The sequence below is a fragment of the Equus asinus genome, chromosome 25 (genome assembly GCF_041296235.1).
Source record: "Equus asinus isolate D_3611 breed Donkey chromosome 25, EquAss-T2T_v2, whole genome shotgun sequence".
Classification (NCBI taxonomy): Eukaryota; Metazoa; Chordata; class Mammalia; order Perissodactyla; family Equidae; genus Equus; species Equus asinus.
The window spans coordinates 37532913-37550573 of record NC_091814.1 but is presented as its reverse complement, the minus strand read 5'-3'; the positions used below and the strand labels follow the sequence as shown (position 1 = coordinate 37550573).

Genomic DNA, 17661 nt, shown 5'->3' with positions numbered 1-17661 from the left:
AGAGCCTTTGTATTTCTCCTGCTGTTTGTACAAGAGCTTCTGATTAAGAGATGTCCAACCCTACTACAAAGAGCGCTATATATAAAGGGTCATGCACACTTTTAAAAACAGAAATTAACACATGACTGCAAAAAAATGAGAGGAAAAAGTATTAGGCAGAATAGAAATTTCACTTTTTTTTTTAAAGATTTTATTTTTCCTTTTTCTTCCAAAGCCCCCCAATACGCACTTACATATTTTCAGTTGTGAGTCCTTCTAGTTGTGGCACGTGGGATGCCACCTCAGCATGGCTTGATAAGCGGTGCCATGTCTGTGCCCACGATTTGAACTGGCGAAACCCCGGGCCGCTGAAACAGTTCACGTGAACTTAACCACTTGGCCACGGGGCCGGCCCCCAAAATTTCACTTTTTTAAACAATGTGCATCTTAGAGAAAAAAATCTTCAAAAGAGATTGTGGTCAGCTGCTAAAATATGTTTTACTTTAATGAAAACTAAAGAAAATCTTTCTTTTTTAACCTGTAGAAACAGTGACCAGACTTTTATTTGCTATGACTATAATCATTTCCAGTTATACACAGCTTTTACTAAGACTTGCCTTTCCAAAGTTCACTCCATTTATGAAGCAAATTACTGCCACATTCAAGGAAAAGAAATCAGATTAGTTTCAGTTCAAAATATTTTATAAAAATATGCCAAAACATTAAAATAAAGTTGATTTAATTTCTGGAAAAAAAAGGTAACATCTAATGGAAAGAAAGGAAGAAAAAAGCCAAGATTCTTTAACGTTCATTTTTCAGAATGACCAGTACTTTTCATACCTGAACTGGTGGTCCCAACTCTTGAGGTGGAGCATGAATGGTCAGTCTTGGGGGAAGTGGGTGTGGTGGGCGTCTCGGTGACTGAGGTGCTCGAGGGGTCTGTCTTTCAGATGCTGATGATGGCTGTTGTTCTCTAGCAATCTCCTGGGAAAAAGATGACTCTGCAGTACCTGTATTTCCTTCACCTACAGGAAAAGAGAAGCTTATTTGGAACTATTAAATTTACTACAAAATAACCTGGACAATCCTTGGAAGTATAAATCTTGCCACCAGGAATGTTCACCTCTAATATTTTCAGAAGGAAAGTAGTGAGGTGTGGTGGACCCAGAGATAATCAATGTGCAATTACCAATTGTATGACCTTAGGCAAGTCCTTTAACCTCCCTGAGTCTATTTCCTTGGTTGGTTAATGGAACAATGGCAACCTAGAAGAAAGGTTTTTCTCAAGGTTTCAAATAACGGATGTAAAGCACTTAGCCCAACACATGATAAAATAAACATTTAATAAATTTTGGTTCATATTATTAAAATGAGCAAATTATCTAAAGATCAGACCACTAGAGTATCAGTATTATATTCGAATAGGTTGAAGGAGATTGGGAAAAAGCTTTATGATTACACTTTACTACTGTGGTTTTCCCAAATTTTGAATTTCAGTTTCTGGGTCTTCTACATACACGGTAAAAGCAAGAGAAGTTGTCTCCCACTGTGAAAAGTTGAATAGGATATCACAGAATTTAGTGGTTTAAAAGTCTGAGGTCTAGAATCAGATCTAGCTCTAACCCTAACACTATAAAACCTTGGTTAAGTCACTTTGCTTTTGTTTCTCAGAGGCTTCACTGATACCCAAATCTGATTAGCCTATAGTAAGAATTAAATAATTATACATAAGTATAGTTTCTCAGAAAAAGCATTTTTTGTAACAATTAGCAATGTACCAAACCAATCCACTAACTTAATTTTATTCAGATTACTAGGCCTATTTTTTGCTTGATTGTAAAAAAAGAAAAGAAAGTCTCCAACAAGTATCCAATGAGCATCTGTTACACGCTTCGTATCTGGGAAAAATGGCTATGAACACTTGCCCTCATAAGATTTAACTTTTAGTGATAATATCTAAAGAGGCAAAAAATTTTCCTCTGCATCCCTATTATGTGACACACAAAAGATGCTTCTTAAATCTACACATTTTATAAAATGTAAATTATTACCCAAAGTATCACTAACCTCTCCCCTTACCTCATCTTCTCTAAAAAGTAATACTATTCTTCATTACATGGTTTAATATTTATTAGTTTATTTTTCTCTTAAAAAACTTAAAAGTTGAAAAGGCTGCCTGCCCTTGCTTTCCTTAATTCAAAGGAGCATATACCTTGCACTTTTAAATACACAGGCCTATATGGAAATTCAGATATACTGTTTTTCCATTACTCTAAATACATAAGGTTTTACTACATTATTATTAATGATTTTGGCTCAGTATCATCTATAAAACCAGGAGAGTATGCCAGATGATCACCAGTTGTTTAAAACATAATTTAAAATGATTCTAAAATAAAATTATTTTCTAGAAATACCATAATCCTTTACTGGCTACAACATTTCAGTCGACTTTCAGAACTCATCCTTTCAAGACCTAACAAAAGGCTTACTATACCAATCAAAAAATCTTTTATTCACTGCAAAACCAGACAACATTGCAAACCTTCAATACCCAAAAATCTTGAAACGTAGCTTGAACAGACTGACCTCTTCTGGTTGTGAACTGCTGTTACTGCTGTTAGAAGTCTGATTTAATTTTTCCACTTAATAAGAACAGCAGCAACACATGGCATTTATAATACTTTACAGATTTCAAAATGCTTGAATCTTATAGCAGTCTGATGAGGTAGAAGACAGTATAATGACTGCACTTTACAGATATAAATGTAGTAGACTTCAGAGAGAATAATAGCGATAAAGCTAGAACAAGAGCCAAATTCCTGCTTGCCAATTTACTAAGTTCTTTTTACCTATCTGATAATTAAATGAAATCCTAGTTCGGAAAATATTATCAGAAATATTCAATTAGAAAGAGAACAAAAAAAAAAATCTCACCACTGTTTTGGGAATCAGCAGCTCTCTGATTACTTTCACCTCCACCCATACTTTCTTCTGTCTCTGTACCTGGATCAGTCCCATCACCGCCCTAAAAACAAAATATCAGTACTAACTGCAAATAAACCAAACAATTATCTTAAAAAGTAATTAATCAAACTAAACTATAATAAAAACAAACCCAAAGGTATACTCTTGGAAAACAGTATGTTTTTTAAGCAAGTTCTTAAAATAGATGGTGAAAATTGTAGCCAGTTACCTCAGCATCATCAGCTTCATATCCATCATTGCCATCTGCACTACCAGTGCCTTCATTACTATCTTCACCCTCATCTCCCATCCCTGTGTCATCTTCATCATCATCATCTTCTTCTTCATCTTCTTCATAATCCTAGTAAAAAATCCCCAAGTATAAATAAAAATCAAGGATATAGGCGTTGTCCTGAGAGTTGTATGAGATTAGTTCAGTGGCAGCAAATATCAAAACCGTAAGGCTTACTGGAATTAGCACAGTAACGATTGACTGAATTCTAACTGTTCACATGAGATTGGTTCAAACATTAAAGCTCCTAGATGTCCACAAAGTGTCAAGTGATCCACTTTAATTCTAAACTTAAAATGTGGTGTTAAGAAAATGATGAAATTATATTATATTATGACCTTAAAAAAATTTTGATTAATAAAAAGAACCTAAAATGAGAAGCTGTCAACACAGGATTAACTCTCAAAACAAAATACAAAGTTTCACTTAAAACATGCTTCAAGATACCAAGACACCTCAATTTCTTTTGAAAAGAATTAGGGGACTCTATAAGAAAAAAACTCCTAATTTCCTTTTTTCTCCAGAAATCATACAGCTTATAATTAAACTCACCATCACTAATCAATAAGATTTAAGACTAAGTTTAATCTAACAAATTTAACAAATCCTCAAGGGCTTAGCAATCATTAAAAAAACCAAACTGGGATGATTTCTATCACTTGTTTTACTCTTATAAAACATTAATTTCAGAAGTAATCACAATAAGGAAGCACAAAATAGTCTATTTAAAATGACAGAGAATCAGAATTTACTGGTTGATGCATTAGTAGTCCCAAGGATTTCAGCATTTCACCCAGCAGCTTAAAAATACTGAATGATTTCAGACAAAATTACCTCATGCTCTCCATCATTGTCATCATCATCATCTTCTTCATCATCACTGTCGATTACAATGACATCATCTCCTTTGCCTTGACCATCTTGGGATGAAGTTGTGGTTTGCTGATCTGATTGAAGGGGTCCAAGGTCTATTTGTAGAGATTGGGAGGTTTCTTCACTGTCTTCCATTGGAGTATAATCTCCCTGGGTGACTCCCTTTAAAAATAAAAAAATCAAAAATTAAAAAAAGTCAATTATATCTGACTATTAGTGACATACTGTAGATTTAAGTAAAGACTAAAAAGTACTTACAGATTACTAGCATTTTATTTTGAAAAAAATGGCTTTTAAAGCAGGATTAATATGAAATATATGCTAAAGAAAATAAACCTTTGAGTTTCTTTATCGTCTTCCTATAAAAGAATTATTATAAATCTCATTGGGTAATACCCCAATAAAAGAGAAAAAAATATATACAAATATATGTGTGTTAAAACTACCAGAATGATATCGTATATCAGTGCTGTCCAACAGAAACATAATGTGAGCCACAATGTGATTCACATAAGTAATTTAAATTTTCTAGTAGTCACTTAAAAAAGAAAAAGATACAGGTGAAATCAATTTTAACAATATACCAAATATACCCAAGATATTATTTAAATATGTAATAAATGCAAAAATTATTAATGAGATATTCTACATTTTAAAATTTGTAATAAGTCTTCAAAATCTCACATATTTTACACTTATAGCATATCTCAATTTGGACTAGCCATATTTCAAGTGCTTAACAGTCACTGCGGTTAGCTGACAGTGCAGCTGCAGACCAAAATCAGAAAAAAGAACATCCATGAGTCTGCAACATATAATTTAATTAAAAAAAATTTACCCCAAACCAGAAGTAGTCTGAAAAACATAGTAAACAAGCATTACTGTCTTTTTACAAACACACTTGCCCCCTGAAAAGACTGTGACTATCCTATCAAACTACATTAAAGATACCAGATATAAAAATAATTCTTTGCTGATTCTGTTTCCTCACAATTCCATTTTGTTAGCTACTGAAATAAACTGTAATTTTAACTATATTTTTGATATATCTCAAAAAAGAAAATGTCTACTTTCTAGTTAAGCACTCAGAAAAATCTGGTTATTTTTAATACAAGCCAGAAACAATGCCTTGTGAATTAAATCATTCACAAAGATTATGTTCAGTGTAATGGAAAAAATGAGTAAGTCATGGTATAATTAAAAATGTGCCTTAAAATAACAGGCTTATTTCAAAAAAGCAATACTTATTTATAAAGAACATCTGCTTCATTGTCAGAAAATTAGCAAAGTAAACTGTCACACATTCAGTAGACAGTGCTAGAAGGCAGTATGGAAAGCCAAATGGCACTTCTGAGTTATAGACAATTTTGCCAACCTCAAAAAAAAACTTTGCACAAAAGATTTTAGTATAATTTAACCAAGTCTGGCAATAAAATAGAAATTCTTATTCTTATTATTTCAAAATTATTATGATGCTCTTCAGGTAAGACACTCTCTGAAAGATAAATGAAATAGATGTCACTTAGAATACTATGTATTCATTTTGAATGTTGAGTTTTCTGTTTTTAGCCAAGGAAAACTGGAAAAATTAATTTACAAAATTAATGCATCTAAGAAACTAAAATTTACTTGCAATCTGTAGTTACTTATGATTAGCTTAAAACAATTCCTTAATTTTTTTTTTTTTTTAAAGATTTTATTTTTTAATTTTTTTTATTTTTTCCTTTTTCTCCCCAAAGCCCCCCGGTACATAGTTGTGTATTCTTCGTTGTGGGTTCCTCTAGTTGTGGCATGTGGGACGCTGCCTCAGCGTGGTCTGACGAGCAGTGCCATGTCCGCGCCCAGGATTCGAACCGACGAAACACTGGGCCGCCTGCAGCGGAGCGCGCGAACTTAACCACTCGGCCACGGGGCCAGCCCCAACAATTCCTTAATTTTAAACAGATAATTTTAGAGTAAAATGATCTGAAAATTTATCCATACAGAAAGTATTGCTTCAGGCTTAAGAACAACTGTAAACCAGACAGCCTGAGTTCAAATCCCAGCTGCAATGCTATCAGAACTTAGCTGAGTGACTTACCTGGACATTGGTTTCTTCACCTAGAAAACAGGGTTATTATGGGGATTAAATTAGTTAATAAATGCAAATTTCTTAGACCACCACTCGGCATATAGTAAGGAGTTCTGTGTTAACTATTAATAGTTAAACTACTAAGATTAGTATATTATGAATTCTCAATATCCAGGACAGAGGACTAGAAGAAAAGTAAGTAATATTTTGAGTGTCTAATATGTGACAGGTACTATTTTAGATACCTTGAAAGCACTAAAAATTATGTTATATCATTCCAACAGATGAGAAAACTGAGGCTGAGAGAGAATGACTTGCTTATAGTCATACAGCTTCTAAGTGGTGGAATTAGGAAGGGAACCTGGTGCTTTCTAACTTCAATCTATGCATTTCCACTAGTGAGGTCGCCTCTAGAGAGGCCTCAATGACAATTCAAAAAATGAAGAAGTGTACAAATGCATTTCCTTTCATAAATTATTTTAATTCAGTAAGGGAACTGATAGAGGGGAGCAACAGAGGACCATCAAATGGGGCACTATGGATGAATCCAAGACTCAAGCAGCACTCATCCTTCCAAATAATTAAGAGCGGATAATCTTTACTCATGACAACTCCTAGCTTAGAAAATCTGTGCTAAGTACAAACAAAAACATTTCTTTAATAAGGTTTAGAAGGCAGTATACTAATGAGGGGTAAAACAAAGCAGAAATTGCATTGGTAATTCTAATAATATTTTATTAAATATAAAAGCAGAAAGTTAAAAAAGTCCAAATGTTTCAGTTTGTCAAAGCTTTCTTCATTCATTAAAAGCAACAATTTGCTACGTCTTACTTACTTCTCCAATGGAATCCTGAGAATCTTGGTTGTATACTTGAGTCTCTACCTCTCCATCAGTACTTTCTTCTGCCATAACTTCTTCCTGATTCATGATACGCAAGTGTGTTAACCCTGAGTTTACTAGATTAAGAATCATATGTTCAGCTAGTTCTCAATAAAACAATGCTCAGATCTATAATTTTATAAAGCTGTACATCAGAAATGTTTATTTACATTTATATATAAAATATAACCAATCCAGTCCCTCTTTAGTACATACAAAATAAGGTTTATGAACATTAATTATGTGCTAATGAAATTAATTTAGTAGTCTCAATGTTTGTTAGTAAAACAATTCATTACCGTTCATCCTCCACAAAAGAAAATAAAGGAATACATTTTAGTTAATCTGAGAAAAAGATGGCAGGTGACAGTTTAAAATGGCCACAAGACTGTAAACTTCCTTCTTCTCTGAATTAAAAAAAAAACCTAACTAAAATGGAATTCAATTTATGTTTTATAACTGTGTTTTTTTTTAACTGAAATGGGAACTAACTCAATTAAAGATATACAAAGGACATAAAACATTGTTGGCAACAGCAACAATACCTGGGCTGTCAGTGGAAACTCTGTAGTAAGTTCAACAAGATAGTTTTCTGGATTTTGGCCTCCATAGATCCATTCGCCTAACAACGTTTTAACTAAAAGATTATCTTAGCTCTACGGGTAGAAGTAAAAATAAACAGAAAGACTTTTAGACACCTCAGTTCCAACAGGCGTAACACTTTTCAATTTCTTTGGAAGAGGCATTTCCACTGTATCATCAGAGACCTGGTCCGACGCTTCTATGGTGCTATCCTCTTCCTCTTCACGCGTACGTTTTGGCAGAGAAGAACTTGGGGTAGCTGAAACTTGGAAATTACAGAATTTAAATTCTGAATTAGAGCATGATGATAAACTCAATTTAGACAAAGTTAATGTTTAAAACATTTCGGTCATTTAACTAAAGAAAGATATAGTAAACATCTATTTAGATAAATCAACATAATGCTAATCTATGTGTAAACAAAAAGCAACCTATGCTCTGAATCAATGGGCTTATACTATCAGCCTAACCTTTGGTTAATAAAGCCAATCAACTTTTACAGTAATACATCGGATTCACTGTGACTATACTGATATATATTTGCCATTCACAAAGGTTACACAGGGCCTTCTAGAGTTTATAAAACCCAGGACTTCTTGAATAAAAGAATTTACTTGTATGTTTAGATTTGAAAATTCTTGTATGGTCTTCTCTGAGATGTCTTTTAGTTCTCAGGACCTGTGTTAAGTTATATATAATATGTTAAGGGTTTTACTACCTTTGAAATCAGTCAAAAAATAACTGGAGGGGAAGAAAGATCTTAATGACAAAAAAGAGTGACCCAAAACAGAAGTCAGTAGCAAACATGAAATAAAATGTCAGGAATATATTAATCCATTCTAATATTTCATAAAAAACAAGTATGGACAAAGAATACTTGAAACTACAAATGCACAGGTCTACTCTAACTTCATTTCAAAGTTAATCTTACCAGTGCCAAATACTGCTGTGGAAGTGGAAGGCCGCTCAACTGGCGAACTCTGAACCACTTCTACTATGTTTGGGGATAGCTCTTGATTTGCAGGCTCAATCTGAGGATGACTCTGTTGAGTGGGTTGCACAAAAGCCGTAGCCTGTGTTTGTTGCTGAACAGTTAAAATGGGTTGAGGGATAGAAGGTTGGACGTTAGGACTGGTAGAACGAACAGATCCACTTGTGCTTCCAAACACTGGAACATGTTCCACAGGCCCTTCTGATTGCATAGCTGAAAAATAATTATAATATTTAATATATTAAGTCTTCAGTTCTTAGCAAAGCTGGAATTATCCTTCCCTATTCTTTGTTATAGGTGACATTCTGCAGTTATTTGTGTACATATCTCTTGCCACTCACTAGACAAAAACACTGAAGGTAAAGGTAATATATTATGCATTTTTGTATCATCTATGTGTTATGATAGCATGCAGTAAACTGTTGGCTGAATTAAATAAATATCTGAAACTACTTGTGCATATATTATTCTATTTAAATTATGACCAAATAAAATAAGTGAATTAAGAAGCTCAAAGTCAAATTATAAGTTTTTATTAAGCATCACTTTGTTTTTAATTGATATAAAGTGACCATTAAGTTTAATTGGTAATGTATCTGATAATCATTTTATTGAATATAGCTGAAATAAAACATTCCGTACTTTCAGAGCATATACACATATTATATACTTCTAAACACGAATAATTTACTGAATTCTAACATTTGTTAAGAGAATAATCTAAGGAAATTGCATTTAGTAAAGTTCTACTGAACATCTGTCTTGGGGTTGGGTAAAGAGATTAAACAATGAAAAATAAGATACTTGCTCTCAAGGAACTCAATCTAGTGAAATAAAAAGGCATGTATTTAGCTGAATAAAATGCATTTGTAATTGTTACAATGAGTAAGAAAGTGCCATGGGAACAAAGTGGAGAAAGCAATGAAAAGGTCAGTTTCATTGCAAAAGTGATGCTCGGGTTGAACCAGTTATTTAGTATGTTTTTCCAAAATGGATGCCATATCATCTTTCTCAGCCATTAGAAGTGAAAATTTTGGTCCTGAAAATACAAGTCATATACTTATTGGGGTGTATCTCCCCCTTCTTTAGCTTGAAAACAAAGGAGAAACGGAGGAAATTTGCTGCATTAACAAGTATCTTGCATTAACTTGAAAATATTAACTGCTCACTTTTACTATGATGTCTGACTTTAGCTTTGATGGAAGCTTCATTTATTCTTAAAGTTACTGTCATCTTCTCATAATAAATCTAAATAAGCAGCTAGTTCAATCAGATGTGTATTGTTTGACGTACCTTCTTGTGATTCCACTTGTGTAGTGGGCATCACCGTAGCTGTTGGGGTAGTAGTAGGATTTGTAACTGTTGCAGGTGTAACCATTGGGCGGATACTAGCCCTGGGTGTTGACTTATTCCCAGCCATAGCCGCAGCGGTCACTTTACTTGGAGTAGACACAACAGGAGTTGGCTTGATATTGGCTGTTGGTGGGTCTGATGTGCTGGCACTTATAGAAGGGAAGATGCGAGAATAACGATTAACAAAAAACTACTACAAATATTCCTTATAAAGTATATACTCTCTATCAAAAGCAAAGCACCTATGTTTCTGAAGTGAGTGTTCAGCAAGTAAGACTTTAATATGCACTTTGACCTTATTAATTCTGTTTTTCCAAACACTGCTTTGGGTAGACTTTTGGCAGATAAAAAATAAAGACAGTGAGTACAGTTTCATATTTTTTGCTAATTATTTCAAAACTCTCATTGAAGAAGTTTTGAATTTAAGCATTAAAAACTATGCAGGAAATGCTCTGAAGTGTTGTATTCTGACAATGTAGAATATATTCAACTGTTGATCATTAAACCTAAGCAAGCCTCAACGCAGCCTCTTATATTTGTATCATATACCACCAAGGAAAATCAGTAGCCTATCTCAGAAGTCAATCACAAACTAAAAGATGAAAGACATTTTCTTTGTCACAAAGCTCTACCTGATAGGACTGAAAGTATGCTGAAAACAAGAGTTCTAGAAAAAAATCTTGGCAACTACACGACGCAGTTTTGCACAAATAAATAGCTCTTTAGTACATATTTTTTTATAATCAAATATAGATTTGTTTTCTCCCCAAAGATTACTAGATCTTTCCTGAACTTTAAATGAAAAAGAGATGGTAGACTGTAAAGGAACAAAAACTCACATTCCTCTTTCACCAGAAGCTGGAGTTGTTTTCAATGTGATCTGTCTCTGCTGTTCTGGGACCTACAAAAAGAAAACTATGGATTATTGTGCCAACTCCGGAAGAGTCGAATAAACAGTGTCATCAAAATATTTTACTTTTGTTACTTCTCTCTGTATACATCGTTTAGCCAAAATTCACTCTGACAAAAGCGCCTAAATCATCAGACACCTTTCAAGTAAAATGTACAAAGAAAAAATGACTTATCACTTAAACAGAATTAACTAATCACCTTGTTAGTAGGTTCTTGAGGCTCATCTCTCTGCTCAAGGTGTCTCTCTTGATGCTCCCTTAGTTCTCTTTCCAAGCGACTAATTCGACCTTCATATTGGGACTTAAGAGCAGTCATACGAACATCTAATTCATCTTTCTGTTGATCTAAGGCTCCATTCCTTTGTTTAAGCTCCTCATTTTCTTTAGTTAGCTGATCTTTTACACCTAAAGAAGTAACCATGTGATTCTATTAATATTATAAACAAACATTGGAACTAAAAAACATTTACGTACTTCATAGGTACTGAAAGGTCACTATCAGACTCTATTCCTGAACTGTAACATCTACAGTAATTGACACGCGATACATCTCAATAAGCAAAGTTCTAAATATGTCCATATTTAATTTACTACTCCAATATAAAACACACTTACTCAACATAAAAATATGTAACACTAAGATCTCAAAAAGATAAAGAATCCACCATAAACCGTAGTCAACAGCTCTTCTATATTAACTTAAACATTTGAATATACTGCTAAATATAAGGATATATTATGAATTGCCAAATTTTCATTTCACATAATCTATAGCATATATTCAAAAATAATCAAGTAACTTTTTTTATGAAATAAGTTGCTGGGACACTATCTTAAGATCATTAAAAATATTGTTCCTAACAAAACCCAACTAATTTGGCATTTTATTTACCTACTAAGCAGACTGGCAAGCAAGATGTAAGGCCTTGAGCATTGCAGCACTGGGCTTCTCATAAATCTGACATGATATTCTCCCTGAAGTGCTAGAGGGGCCCTCAGTGAAGCGAGGCACAGAAAAATCACTGAGCAGGTAAGATCCAATGCCATCTAAGTTTATAGACGGCCTCTAGACCGAACACTGTGGACCCAAAGGATCTCCATCAGAAGGTAATAACAGTCACACACTAAAGCAGAAGGATAGCAGTATTCCCTATCCAGTTAACAATTAAGAAAGACTTCTTAAATAAAGCAAGGACACACTCATCACTTGAAAATTCAGATTGCTCTCATTTTGTGTTAGACACAAATAAACCTACTATTTAAACCACACACACACACAGAATCACTTTATAGTATTTACTTTCTTTCTTTCCCACTTAATTTTAAGCCTGCATCAAATAAACAACTTTCACCACCAAGTTCAAACCTTAAAGTATACAGAAAGTTACCAGCTAAATGTGCAATTTTTGATTTTGCTGCTACAATAGCCTTTCTTGTTTTTTCTTCCTTTTCAGTTATCTGCTGTCGGAGCTGCTCCTCCTGCGTGGTTCTATCTTGAAGATCCTGACGAAGTCGTGAAAGTTCGGATTGAAGCTGCACAGTCTGTTCCTGGAGATTTCTTGCTTCTGTCTCTTTTTCAGATAACGTCTTTTAAAGGAAAACAAAGTATTCCCCATGTAATTCAATCAAATCAATAAAAACCGTACGCCCTACAGATTTAAAAGGTAAAACATTAACTTATTTACATGAAATGGAAATATAAACATAAAATGGTGGTCAAACCAAGTAAGTGGACACTTGAAGATGGTTAGATACTATTTACATACGTCAGTCATTCAAAGTAAAAAGGATATAAAATATACACATTTCCATATAAGAGAAAATGTCAGTGTTTAACACACATATTTTTTTAAATTCTTTTTTATGACTGAATAATATTCCACTATATTTCTTTAGGTATTCAACAAGGAAAGAATTAGGGACATACACCTTTCCCTCTTCTCACACCCATACCTTTTGTAAATTCTCTACTTGATTCTCGAGTGATTTTGACTTTGTTTCAGCTTGGTTAAGGGTTTCTTTGAGCTCCTGCATTTCTTGGACTGAGACATGCTGTTCCTGATGGTCGCCAGAAGACTGAGCTGAGGTCTCCATTGCCTAAGATGACAAATAGGAATAATATACTTCCATATGCATATTCACTAATTCCACTTCTGCAAGTTTATCTGAGGAAACAATCACAACTAGTCAAAGAAATTTGTCTTTAAGAGTATTCATAAATGAATTTTCCATGGAACAACTTTAATGTCCAAAAGCAAGTTATTAAATAGGTTAGGGTTTTCCATACAACTGAATATTAACCAGCTAATTGAAACGACGATGTGTTGGTTGACACAGAATTGTTTAGAAAAACAAATTACTCATAAGTAAAGAAGAGCATACTAGAGTGGTTAACACTGAGAAGAATTTCGGATTTTTTTCTTTACATATTTTCTAATCTAATGTGCTAAATAGGTTAAGTCAGTCAATATTCAAGTTCTTTACCTTTGGGAATCAAAAACAAAATTCAGATTCAAAATATAACAAGGATTTTAAAATTCTTTTTGATAAGTGGTTAACATAGACTACTTATTTAAAACTATAACACAACCTGATTGATTATAAAGAACTATCATTTTTTTGATATACACTTTAATCAGCAGTGAGTTACAGGACCACAGTTTTGAAAAGGGACAATATTCAAAACTGAAAAACTGAACTAAAATATCTATCATTTACCAAAATTTCTTTATGAATTCACAGTACATTTTGGGACACATTAAAAAGCTAATCTTAAACCAAACAAAGATATCATATATAAGCTGAGACTCAAGTTTAGAATCTAAAAACCAAGAATCAAAATTATACAGAAATAAGATGTTTATAAGTCATCCTAATGTATATACACAAAACTGTGTGTAAATGTGTAGACCAAAATTGCGTAGTTCAAAAAATTATATATACGTGAAAAGAAAATGGCTTCAAAATACCTTATCCTGCTGTGCTTTAAGTTCTTCATATTGAGTCTTGTACCTACGTCCAATTTTCTTGACTTGAGTAATAGTTTTGACTTTTTCTTGGATGTCAATTATTTTGGCATCTAAGTCCTTCTGGATGCTTTCTTTTTCAGTTCTTACTTTATTTAAATCTTCCTTTAGACTCTGGATTAAGTTCTGGTTGTTAGTCAAAGATGCATTTGATCTAAACAAAAATAATGGGGCAAAGGAGAAAAACCATATATGAGACTTTTTTTGAATTTTAAAATCCTTTAATTTACATTTTTATTGTGTTGCTTCAGTACATTTAAAAATCCTACAAAAACCACACACACTCTTCAAAAGATAATTCCTTAAGAATCTGTGATCCTTTAGAAAGATCTTATTTGCTTATCACAGAGGCATACATGCCCATTTTAGAGATGAGAAAAATTGAACTACAAGTGGTCAAGTATCATGACCAATTTCACTAATTGAGTCTTGAGGCACAGATTTTAATCCACACCTGCCTGACAGCAAACTCTAGACTCTTCCCACTCTATTGGGTGTTGAGTGAAAATGTTAGGCTTTGTAGGCCACATACAGTCTTTCACATGTTCTTCTTCCTTTTTATAATGCTTTACAAATGTAACAATCATTCTTAGTTTACAGGCTGTACAAAAACAGGCCTGTGGGTTACAGTTTGCCAACTCTGTACTTTACCACGTCCTGAACCTGAAATAGGGGGACCTGAATTAAGAGTACGGGTTTGACAACTACTAACTTTGTAACTCTAGGTATTTTTCTGAATCTTACCTTCCCTATCTTTAAAATTAAGTAATGTTACCTCTCCTACTTAAATGCCAGAACACCGTTACGAAAAAGTAAGAGAATATAACTGACAAAAATTTGTAAGCTGTCAAACCTTACATAAATAGGGGCTGTGACATGGACAAATGACACTAAAGCTCAAAAAAGGTAAACCAGAAACATTAATTTTAATACTAAATTTATCTTTAAAAGTGCAACACTTCCCTATAAGCTCATTTAAAAAAAATTTTAACTTCAAACTTCCAAAATAGATTCATGATTATATGCTAACCAAAAGAAAAATAAAGGAAAAACCTACCTGCAGAAGTTATTTTGATTGCTTAGAAAATAAATATGTTGACCTTTAGACTCATACCAACTATGTAGTTTTTAAAAAAGTACTAAAATATAGAGAAATAATTCATATTTAAGGTGTAAAACTAAATTACTGCTTGCTTGGCTCCATAAAGTAATAAAGGGAAAGCCACATGTATGGGCTCCAGGATTCTCCATTCTTTCTAAAATCAGGAAGCACTTAGTGAGTCATAAAAGGAGCAGAAATAAACTTCTTTAAGATTTCATGTATTGTATACAATTTAAGGCTTCTTCCATATACCTTGCAATTTCAGCTTTAAGTCTCCCAATTTCTTCAGTCAACTGTTGAATACGTTTAGTATGAACTTCCTTTTCAGAAAGGAGCTTCCGATATTCTTCTGTATCTGGATCTTTCTGTTGACTTACTAGATGCTAGAAAAACAAAAACATATAATACGGTTTTATGAAACTTAATATGCTATAATAAAATAGCAAAATATCTAATTATGTTTACATGAGGTGTCTTGATAATTATCAAGCATCAAACTACACGATAAGATCAAATCTTTTATTTCTTTGTTTAGCTAAAAAGTCTAGCCAAAATGGAAGTAGTAAATACAGTAAAAGTCATTAACTATTCATTATATTTTTATAGTTGCAAACAAACATTTCAGAACAGTTACAATGAAGCCAAATAAAGGGATCCAAAGAATATAGAAGCTTTTAATAATTAAATACCTAATTTCATTGAAGTGACATTTACAAGGAAAAAAATGTTCAGATAATAATGGTTACCGTACCAGAGCATTTTCTAGGTGCCAGTGCTGGGTGAACTGTTTTACATTTATTATTTAATTTTTCTAACATAAAGAGCAGTATTATGTCTTCATTTTACAAATGAGGAAAACTGGCTCAGAAAGATTAAGAAACTCACAAATCAACTAGTTCATGGCAAGGCAGATTTCCAACCTTTTGTGTGAATACAGAGCTGGAATTTCTAACCATAGTACGCTATATTGTTTTGTCCCACCAAAAAGGTTAGAGTGAACAAGTTGTCTTAAAGCGTTTCAATAAAGTATATAAATCCATTTTTTTATGTACAAAAGTATTTTAAAGATAAAGTGAAAGACTAAATTTGGAATTAAAGGAAATAAATTAGCTGTTGTTAAAAAATACTAAAAATGTAACCAAAATTTCAAAAATTGAGCTGTAAGTTTAATGTCTGTTACATACGTACATGTAACATATCAGACTTTCACTGATAAACACAATAATTTTCGCTAGTTCTTCAAATATTTTTATCCCTTTAAATTTTATTCTACTTAAAATCAACATGTTTCTCTGTTTTGGAATGGGTTTAATTGCACTTACCTGGTTACGTGCTTTCCAGCGTTTGACATCTTCTTCTAGTAACTTCTTCTCTGCTTGTAACATACCGCTTTTTTCACTCAGCTCAGCATTGGCTTCTTGTAAGGGTAAAATATCTAACTCCAGTTTCCTCACCTAAAAATAGTGCCAGTATTTTTTTTAACACCTGATGTAAAAATTCATTTATAATATTATTAAAAATAACATGCCTCTACTCTTGATGACTAAGTTACAAACCTTTGCTTGCATCTGCTGTAGATCCTGTTCTAGCCTCTCCTTTTCTTCTCTTAGCATCTTATTGGTCTCCATAACTATGTTCATTGTTTCAGTTTTCTTCATCAGTTCTTCATGCTGGGCCATTGTTTTCGCAGTTACCTAAAGATTTTAAAGACGTATATACACAAGCATCTAACAATAGGTGAAAACTTATTTTTTCCTACCAGTCCTAATCTTCCCTATAAAAAGTCAAAGGATTTAAATGTCAGCTTTTTTTAGGGGGTGTGGGGGTGGTGATGAGGAAGATTGGCCGAGTCAACATCTGTGCCAATCTTTCTCTATTTTGCATGTGGGACACCGCCACAGCATGGCTTGATGAGTGGTATGTACATTCATGCCAGGGATCCAAACTGGTGAACCATGGGGCTGCCTAGGCGGAGCGCACAAACTTAACCACTATACCACCAGGCTGGCCCCTAAATGTCAACTTTTAAAACTGAAATTTTTGAAAGTTTTACGTGTTTATTTTTCCGTGATGCATGCTAATTACAAAGAGTTTAAACAAATCAAAGAAATTAGAAAGATGAAAGTAAAAAGATACTACAAATCCCACCAACAGATATTCATTATTAACTTGAGGTAAAAACATCAATCCACATTTCTATTTTTCTGTATCTTTTTCCTTGCTGAACTGAATTTATTAACAGTTCTAAAACGATGTTATTTTGGTCCTTTTACTCCCTTCTTCAGAAATTCTTTTTCATTTATTTCAGTTGTTTCATCACTTCGGTTTTGAGCAATTTTACTGAATATTTGTTCTATTATGAAAAACATTTTTTCTTTTCTCACTGGGTGTAATTATCTATCTTTTGCACGTTACGTTATTCCCTCATCATTTTTAAAGCAATTGCTCATTGCTGCCACGCTACACTGTTCATGCTTGGGTAGACATTCTACCATTTTTGATATAATGTGTGTTACTTCTTGACTGTCTTTGTATGCAAGACTTGGTTTTTCTCCTCTGAACTTGTCTTTGGGCTGGGCATTTTCTAGTATTGTTTGCCTTTCTATTGTCCAAAGGAACAGCAAAGGAAGCCGA

The 17661-nt window shown here is 33.3% G+C and overlaps 1 protein-coding gene across 2 annotated transcripts in view; it reads right to left on the bottom strand.

Moving 5' to 3' along the window:
- TPR (translocated promoter region, nuclear basket protein) overlaps positions 1–17661 on the bottom strand; it is a 55626-nt gene that overhangs the window by 9903 nt on the left and 28062 nt on the right. For both annotated transcript variants that reach the window (XM_070497714.1, XM_014868633.3), the window contains exons 29-44: positions 16584–16721; positions 16350–16481; positions 15280–15410; positions 13869–14079; positions 12853–12996; positions 12288–12486; positions 11099–11304; positions 10828–10889; positions 9929–10137; positions 8576–8848; positions 7761–7909; positions 7018–7101; positions 4073–4273; positions 3176–3307; positions 2917–3007; positions 820–1004 (exon numbers count right to left, since the gene is read on the bottom strand). In XM_070497714.1, the coding sequence (XP_070353815.1) occupies positions 820–1004; positions 2917–3007; positions 3176–3307; positions 4073–4273; positions 7018–7101; positions 7761–7909; positions 8576–8848; positions 9929–10137; positions 10828–10889; positions 11099–11304; positions 12288–12486; positions 12853–12996; positions 13869–14079; positions 15280–15410; positions 16350–16481; positions 16584–16721 (2547 nt within the window). The remainder of the gene's footprint in view (positions 1–819; positions 1005–2916; positions 3008–3175; positions 3308–4072; positions 4274–7017; positions 7102–7760; positions 7910–8575; positions 8849–9928; positions 10138–10827; positions 10890–11098; positions 11305–12287; positions 12487–12852; positions 12997–13868; positions 14080–15279; positions 15411–16349; positions 16482–16583; positions 16722–17661) is intronic.